The sequence below is a fragment of the Pygoscelis adeliae genome, unplaced genomic scaffold (genome assembly GCF_000699105.1).
Source record: "Pygoscelis adeliae isolate BGI_AS28 unplaced genomic scaffold, ASM69910v1 Scaffold425, whole genome shotgun sequence".
NCBI classification, from domain to species: domain Eukaryota; kingdom Metazoa; phylum Chordata; class Aves; order Sphenisciformes; family Spheniscidae; genus Pygoscelis; species Pygoscelis adeliae.
Genome location: NW_008824775.1, coordinates 525264 through 533161, shown reverse-complemented (window position 1 = coordinate 533161; position 7898 = coordinate 525264). Strand labels below are relative to the sequence as shown.

Sequence of the window (7898 nt, the reverse complement as noted above, 5' to 3'; positions counted from 1 at the left end):
CACAACTCCTCTGTGTGCCCCAGAGGGGAAGCTACAGGGAGATGGCACAGTAATATTGAAACTTCTGTGACGCGTCCATGCTCGCAGTAAAAGTTCTCCATGTCTATGATTTGCCCTCATTCATTCCAGTTCAGGAAAGCCCTTGTGTATGTGCTTAAGCTCTGCTGAAGTCAACGGGATTTCAGTACAAGCTTCAAGTTAACAATCTATTGAGAGCTTTCATGAATAGGGATCTGTGCTTATTGCACTTGGTTCAATCAACCCATGAGATTTTGGTTTCTGAGTTTTTCAGCACAAGAATAGAAAGGGTATGCTTTGTGCATTAAGATCAGTTCTTTCCAGTATTTCTAGTGTATGAAAATGTTTGGAGAGCGGTACAGAACAATTCATTCTGAAGAGACATCATTGTATATTATGCATATCACTGCATATGTATACATATGCACACATACATGTCTACACTCAGAAAATTTTTGCTCAGTATTGAAGAAATATTCACCTTTGTTTGGATCAATGCTGTGGCTGACTATTTCTGTAGCACAGTGTCCAGAATAACTGAATTATCCGTGAAAGATACACTGTCCATGTGAATGGCACACAGTCATTATGACAAGTGAGCGCTATTCCGCACCCAGTGAAGTCCTTGTTGAGTGTACTGAACTAAATGCTCCATACTGCTGTGCAAGGTGATAGGTCCCATCAATGCATCCAAGTCGTTAAAAAAATCTACAGGGAAAAAAAGATTCAGCATCAGAGGAGTGAAGCTGTATTTGCTACTTGTCACCCTTTAATAGATTTTATTCTCTTGCAAATTGAGTCAAGCTGAACGTTTCATGGGAATGAAAGTTTAGTGCTGGTGAGATTAATTTTAAAGCCCTGTGGTTCACGATGATACAGGCTGATGCACAACAATTTTCTTCTTAAAGAACAAAACAGTGAGTTCTTTGGCTTTGCTTTTCATTAATTTCCATTGAGTCTTGATAAAGCAAACAGATGCTGGGCAAGATTTATTCTCAGATTAAGGACAACTAAATCAAAAAGTCTACACACAAGTGTCTATCTATACATATGCTAAATATCTAAGCTACTGTGACAGACAGATAGAGCCCTGTACAACATGGTCATCACAGCCTAAAGAGTAATTTGGCTAACTAGCCAGTAAGGACTAAATTCAGTTGCCTACTTAGAGGCATGTAGTGCCCATTTGAGATGCCCTCAGGCAGTAGATACATACAGCCTGGACTGGCAGGTCTAACACAGGACGTACAGGAGACTTCTGGAGTGGTAGGGTAGGTAAGGATACCTCAAATGGCATTTGGCAGCTATGGGTAGGCAACTGAATTATATCCCTGTGTCCCCTTCAGGGTGAACTGAACAGCTCTCTGAACTCTGCTGTTTGTATTGAACAAAGCTCCATCAACTGTAATGGGAGATCAGCCCTCCCGACTCATATATACACACCTACACTTAGGTGTCCTCATTTTGATTTGAATCCTGCTCCTGCCACTGCCTTAAGTACATGAAATAGCCTGAAAACCAAGGAATACTTTATCAACAAGTCAGATGCCGAAGCGCTTGCTCATGGAAACCAGTTCAGCCGAGAGAAGTTTGCTCTGAAGAGGGAGCGAGGCACCTCGTTCCCATCTGTGTCTGCTCAGACGGGGGGGAGGGCTAGGGGCTGTTCATTCCTTCTGCAGAAAGGAAGTGTGCTCCTGCTTTTTGACGTGGTCTGGCTAAACGCATCCCATCCAGCTCCACGACTTTGGGGCGCAGGAAGCTGTCTTGCCTCCCACAAACTTTTCTCTCCAGAATGACACAGATGGCAGTGAATGCTACCCACAGCTATGTCTGTGACCTGTCTGTCACCAGTCCTGACCAGCCAAATAAAGAAAAAAATTAGATGCTTCTGAGCGAGACAGCTATCAAAATTGCCTTTTTGGGCCGTTCTGGAACAGATTAGGAGCAGACTGAAGAAAAAATCACCTCTGCAGTCCTACTTTGCAGACAGGATTCCTATCAAAATAGTTATTTTCCTGATCAAAATCATGTGACAGCCTTCTAGAATAGTCCAGTGCCTTGACTCACTCACCTCTGTTTTCCTTGGCCAGGTTGTCAGCCATCTCCCAGTAGTCATAGCTGTGCAGGATGCTGTTGGTGATGCTGACGTGGTTGGCAGCCATCTGATGAATGCGCTGCGGGATGCTGATGATAGGAGATGGGGAAGGGGCCCCTGTGCTCCCCTGGGATCCTACAGAGCTGACTGGAGAAGGGCTAGGGGACATGGGTGATGGAGTTCCTGTGCTCCTGGAAACAGATGTTAATACAGTTACTTAAAAGGGCATTGGGGTTAAAAACATGAGAGTATCAGAACGTACGGCAGGTAAGAAAATATAATTTCTGCCTGCCAATCTGATGTAAGTTTCTGTGCGACCTGTGAACTTACTTTCCACTGGCACCCCAAGGAGATGGGTTCTGAGCAGCTTTTGATGAATTCTGTAAAGGAAAAAATAATTCACAATGCATATAATTTATATAAGACTATGAAATGAAGAATATTAAACAGTACAAAAGTAAAGAAATGTAAAGAAAAAACTGTGCCGACAGCAGTATTCAAGTCTCATGATGCAATAAACCCACTCAGCCTAGTTTGGTGTGATGAAGCAGTGCTGCAGCACAGACTCAAATCACAGTCTATTAAACACCCTGGGATGGGGGCTGGTTAGGAAAACATGTTAGTTGAAACTGAAACTTTTCACAGAAATCCTGGGAGTTCAGAAGAAAGTACTGCCAAGACTCTTTGTGAGGTTTAACATGGAATTTCTTGTGATAGGGAAAACCAGAAGGATTTCCTCCCACTCTCCTGCCCCCAAAGACACATGCCATTCTCCTAGGACCTGCGAGACTGTGCAAGTCTGCTCAGCCTGGCTGACCACAGGGATGTGAATCCGAGGCTCCCTCAGCTCAGGTGGGTGTTTTAACCACCAGGCTCAAGAATCTCTCTCACGATTGCTCCTCTTGGGGCTCTTCCCCTTGGTCTGAATATAGCAGCATTCACAGGGCCAGAGAGACTGCCCTTGTAGAGTGGTGGTTCTTCTAGCTGAAGGGTTACCCAGACCCACCCAGAAGGGGACGTTAGATCATATAGTGTGAGCTCTTGTATACCTGCAGTCATTAAGACTCTCACTGGCATACTGTGCTTAGGCGAAAGAATTCTATTGCTTGAGGAGAGGCTGCCTTGTACAAGCACTACATTTACAGAGCAGGAGAAATTCAGGTGTCCATGATAATGGAAACCAAATAGCTAAAATGATTCTAGTAGTTAATCTACAAGAGCTGGTGGGAGTCTACTGGCAGGTTCCTGCCCATCTGACCTGTGGAAAAACTCCTCCCCTCTCCCAAATGCTGTGACTGATTTAATCCTGGGCCTGTGAGAAGGAAGGATGTAAAAAACACAAGTGTAGGAAACAAAACTTTTCTGGTCCATCCCATCGACAGCCTCATGTTCAGCAATGGCCAGTTTCTAATTCCTCAGAGGAAAGCGACCTCCTCGCACCCTCCTCTGAAACCATACATCCAGATAATTGTGTGCTGGGGAACAACCCTACCTTCTTGAAAACCATGGGAGACCAAGTGAAGTCCTGCAGCTCGCGATCTGTTTATGGATATTGTTCAAATGCAGGGCTGCAGGTGTTGCAAGCTGCAGGAGTTACAAGTGTTAACAGCAGTACAAACAATCTTCGTCTCCCATGGCTTAGGAAGGAAAAATGATAAACAAGTGGCTTCAGAGCTTCATGGATTTCAAGGCCAGGACTAATCCCCCAGGACACTCAGTCTGCAATTTCCCTTTTCCACCAATCATGGAACTTTTACCAGAAGCTAAATTCCTTTTAAAATTTATTTATTTTATTTTATTTTATTTTAAAAGGATAGCTAGTCATACAGAAATCTTAAGACACTATTTATCCTCTTTGTTCTCTTGTGTCCTGCATCTAATGTTTAGCAGGCCTCACAGTTAGGAAAACAGATTCTGTTTCAGGGTTTCAAAGACTGAATTTTCTTAACTTCCGTGCTAGCTTTTGGATTTTTTTGGTCCAGTGCCAGCAAAACTGCGTGTCACCTGGTATTATCAGCTCTGTTTCCATATACATAATGATCACATCCTCTCTTAACCTGTTCTGCAGTAAGCTGGACACATCTCCCGAGCCTCTCTTCAAAAAGTTTGTTTTCTCAGTTTTGACCTGTCCTCTGAACTGCTTCTTGTGTTCTCACATCTTTCATGTGCACACCAACGTTGGCTGTATTTTAGCAGTGATCACATCAGTGCTGTGTGTGCCCTGGCATTCTTCCTGCATTTTAACACTGGGCCTTCTACATCCCAGGTAAGTGGTATGAAAAACAAGCTTGGAGCGTCCCAGAGGGGGTTCATCCTTCAGTGGGTTTTCTTTTTTTTTTGGCAGAAAGGGCTAAGGTGTGAAAGGAAAAAAATGAAAAGTTCTCATTTACCGTCCTAAGTGGAACCAGCCTGGGAATCCTCGGCATTTGTTCCTTTCACAGAATAGTTTCTTTTTTTTTTTTCTTTTGTTTTCTGATCCGTCTCAGAACTACTGGCCTTCATCTTTCTAGTGTAATGGAAACTGAGTACATGTTATTTACTTACAGAGTTGGAGGCAGGAAAATATGAAAATCGAAGTGGAGTCAAGGATACTTCCGCTGTAAATGTAACCAGCCTCTGCCTTACTGTACAACTTCCCACACCTTTTTTCTCATGTTTTAGGTATATTACTCCAGCCTCCTCTCAGTTCTGCACCAGAAAGGTGGGGGTAAGGATTCTAAAGAGTGCAACGTTGTAAGGGACCATCTCCACTTTGCTTACTGCTACCCATTCTCCTGGTTTCTTCAAATGTGTCTGGCCCCTGAATATCTGTAGCTTCTTTTTAATTCTCCACTGCATTGATTTTTTTTTATAATGGAAATAAAATACTTAAAATGAGATTTAAATAATCATTTTGTCTTTTCTAAAAGAAAAGTGTATCTAATTTTCCCTGGAAATGCATGTGACAAGGTTTAAAATCTTTCTTTTATTGATGTATATGTGGAAGTTCCTAATGCAGTCAGCATTTCCCGTCACTTGGTTTTGAAAGCTGTTAGATACCAAATATGAAATGAGTAGAGAATTGGCTTGTTTTCCACTAAAAATTACAGCAAATTGATTTTTTTTTCCATTTTTACTTTCAAAGGTGAGAATACTTTCTAATGTGAAACTACGCTATCATTATATCAGCAGGAGCTCTGCAAAAAAACAAGCTCATCTTGGCTATAGCAGAGTGTAAGTCCATTTTATGTTTGCTGTGAAACAGTTTCTGTCTGCTAGTAGGAGACATTTTACATGGTTGAGAGCCTGACCATCCTGTTCTTAATGCAGGTATTCTCTGAACTGGTAAAGAAAAATAAAGTGCTGTAATAGGCACATATTTCTTTTCCCTGAAATCAAGTCATTGTTAGAGAAACATAACGTGTTGAATTATATATTGCTAAATTTTTAGAAGCAATTACAGGGACTTCAATTTCAGCTTGACAATAACGGATCTGTCAATTTCCTTCACTGTCTTCATGTGTTCAGAATCTGGTCATGAGCATTCGTGCTTGTATTTGAATTTTTTTATTAACAAAATGTCGAAGGATGGATGTTTTTCATTTCAAGGTACCTCCCAACTGCAAAAAAAACAACCAACAGAGGAGCCCTGTGTTCAAAGACAAATGGCTGTTCAGGTCCCCCAAAAGAGTTTGTCTTAAAGCTTGCACTTTGTAAAGCTTGTACATATGTACTTGTATGTACATATTATTTTTTAAATTAGAAAGATAAAGGCTCGTTTTGTGTTTGGAGATGAAATGCTGGATGGACTGACTGCTAGGTGAGCTCCACCTGAAAGGTTTTTTTCCTGAGATACTTTCCAGAGAAAGGTTGCCTGCCAAATAAAATATATTAAAATACTTTGAATGACTTCCTGTCTTATTCAAAATAACCAGGGTTTGGACCTGGCAGAGAGTGGAAAATGGAAGGAGTAGCAGGCAAAGCAAAGGAGGAAGGGGAAGCCAGCAGTGCTGTGTCAAGTACATGGCAGGCGGTTTGGTTGTCCTCCGGTGCTTTCGTACAGCTCTCACTGAAGTCAGAGTGGGCTGTTTGCCAGTTCCTTGGGTAAGAACATGTCCCACTGCACCGTCCTACCTATCGATGCTGCTAAGTGGAAGCCCTGCAGCTGAGGACTGATCTAGATCAAAGTCTTCAACTCACAGGTAGTCTAGAGGGAAGTGTAATCCTGGAGGGGATTCTTAGAGCAAAATCTGCAAAACCTATTTGCAACAGAGCTGGATAGCGCTGGACAATCGACCAAGAATAATCTGAAAATACTTGTTTGTTAGTACAATAAATTTCGCATCCTTCATGAAGGGACACGGTGTGCATTTTGCAAAGGGGGGCCCTTGTGAAGACAACAGAACTGACGAGTGATCAGGTGTTGCCATGGGAGTCTGTGGTAAAACTCTACTGACTTCACAGGGGAAGAACTAAGCCCAGCACAGCTACTGTTTTAGTAAGATGCTGTACTTCCTATAATGACACTCCGATCTAAAAACATGTCATAAAGAATGCACCTTGAAATACTCAATAAGCGCTTTCGAATACTTGACCGCATGGTCTCTCTTGAGTCGGAACATCCTCCAGTACAGAAGGGCCAGGCAGCGGTAACTAGAACAAAAGGGATAGCAGAAGGTAAAGCGTGCCCCCTGAACAGAAATCCCGATTAATTATCTTAAATTCTCAAACTAACACAGAGTGGAAGGCTGAGAGCACCTTGCTTACAGTTTTTATTACCATTTGTTTACAGTACTTCACACTTTGCCATGGATTCACGAGCGAGGCTAGGTGTTACAGCCAGGACAGGTCACACTGACAAATGCTACCAGTGAGGTGCTAAACAAACTATATGCAGAAGGGTTTGCAGGTTTGGGTTCCCAGGCCTTGACTCTGACTCGAAGTCTGCACACTTGACCAAAGGCCTCTCCTGTGAAAAGGTCATTAGAGGCCTGGAACCCAACATACGCATTTTTTAAATTTCTTTTTGTAAATGCAAAAGCAGCCTTCTGGGGTGTCTTATCCCGGGACTTTATTACAACAGCCCGGAGCCTGTATAATTAACTAGAGTTATAATGGGTGGATTTTGTGTACACCCGGTGGTCTCTTCCAGCAGCTGGAGATAGCTGGGAAACAGAGAAACCTCGGACCTGCCCACATTTCACTGACCACGGTCCTCAGTGGGAAACCAGAATGGAGATTGTGTTGGAGCCTGGAGGCTGTTCCTAGGCCGCCTGCCTGATTTGTTCCCCAGAGGAAACCGGCAGTGGGCTGAAAAACTCAACGTGCTGTACTGGAACTGTCTGACCCCGTGCTCCTCGTTAGTCTGCACACCTTTAATGCTATGTAATTAGATGAGAGTAATAGCTATTAACAGTAATGATACATCACAATAACTGATAATCAGCATTCAGGACACACAAACTCTTTTCTTCGCTATCGGCTTTAGGTGCACTGGTCTATTTTGCAAATCAAGAATCACCACCACCTCTTCCCAGCAAGCTTTTTGACCGGCAAGTGTGGCATTGCCCGTCGGTAACACAGCTTTCGAAGCAAAAATCAGTATTTGGTCTCCGAGCCAACCTGAAGCAGCAGAAGGTGCCTTGAGCTTGGCCGCCCTGGGCGCCCCCCGCCTCCCCGCGCCCAGGAGCTGCCCTAACCTCAGCAATCCCCCCTCGAATTAGCAAATCGCTCTTGGAAAAAAGTCCCAGCCAGGGTTTCTCAGCCCGTTCGCCTCCCGTCCCGAGGGCAGGAGGTGAATTTCTGC

At 43.4% G+C, this 7898-nt stretch overlaps 1 protein-coding gene across 1 annotated transcript in view; it reads right to left on the bottom strand.

Annotated features, from left to right (window-relative positions):
- Window positions 1-604: 604 nt before the first annotated feature.
- Window positions 605-7898, bottom strand: part of AFF3 (AF4/FMR2 family, member 3) — a 350596-nt gene continuing 343302 nt past the window's right edge. The window contains exons 21-24 of the mRNA XM_009323844.1: window positions 6652-6745; window positions 2444-2493; window positions 2090-2304; window positions 605-726 (exon numbers count right to left, since the gene is read on the bottom strand). Of these exons, the coding sequence (XP_009322119.1) occupies window positions 605-726; window positions 2090-2304; window positions 2444-2493; window positions 6652-6745 (481 nt within the window). The remainder of the gene's footprint in view (window positions 727-2089; window positions 2305-2443; window positions 2494-6651; window positions 6746-7898) is intronic.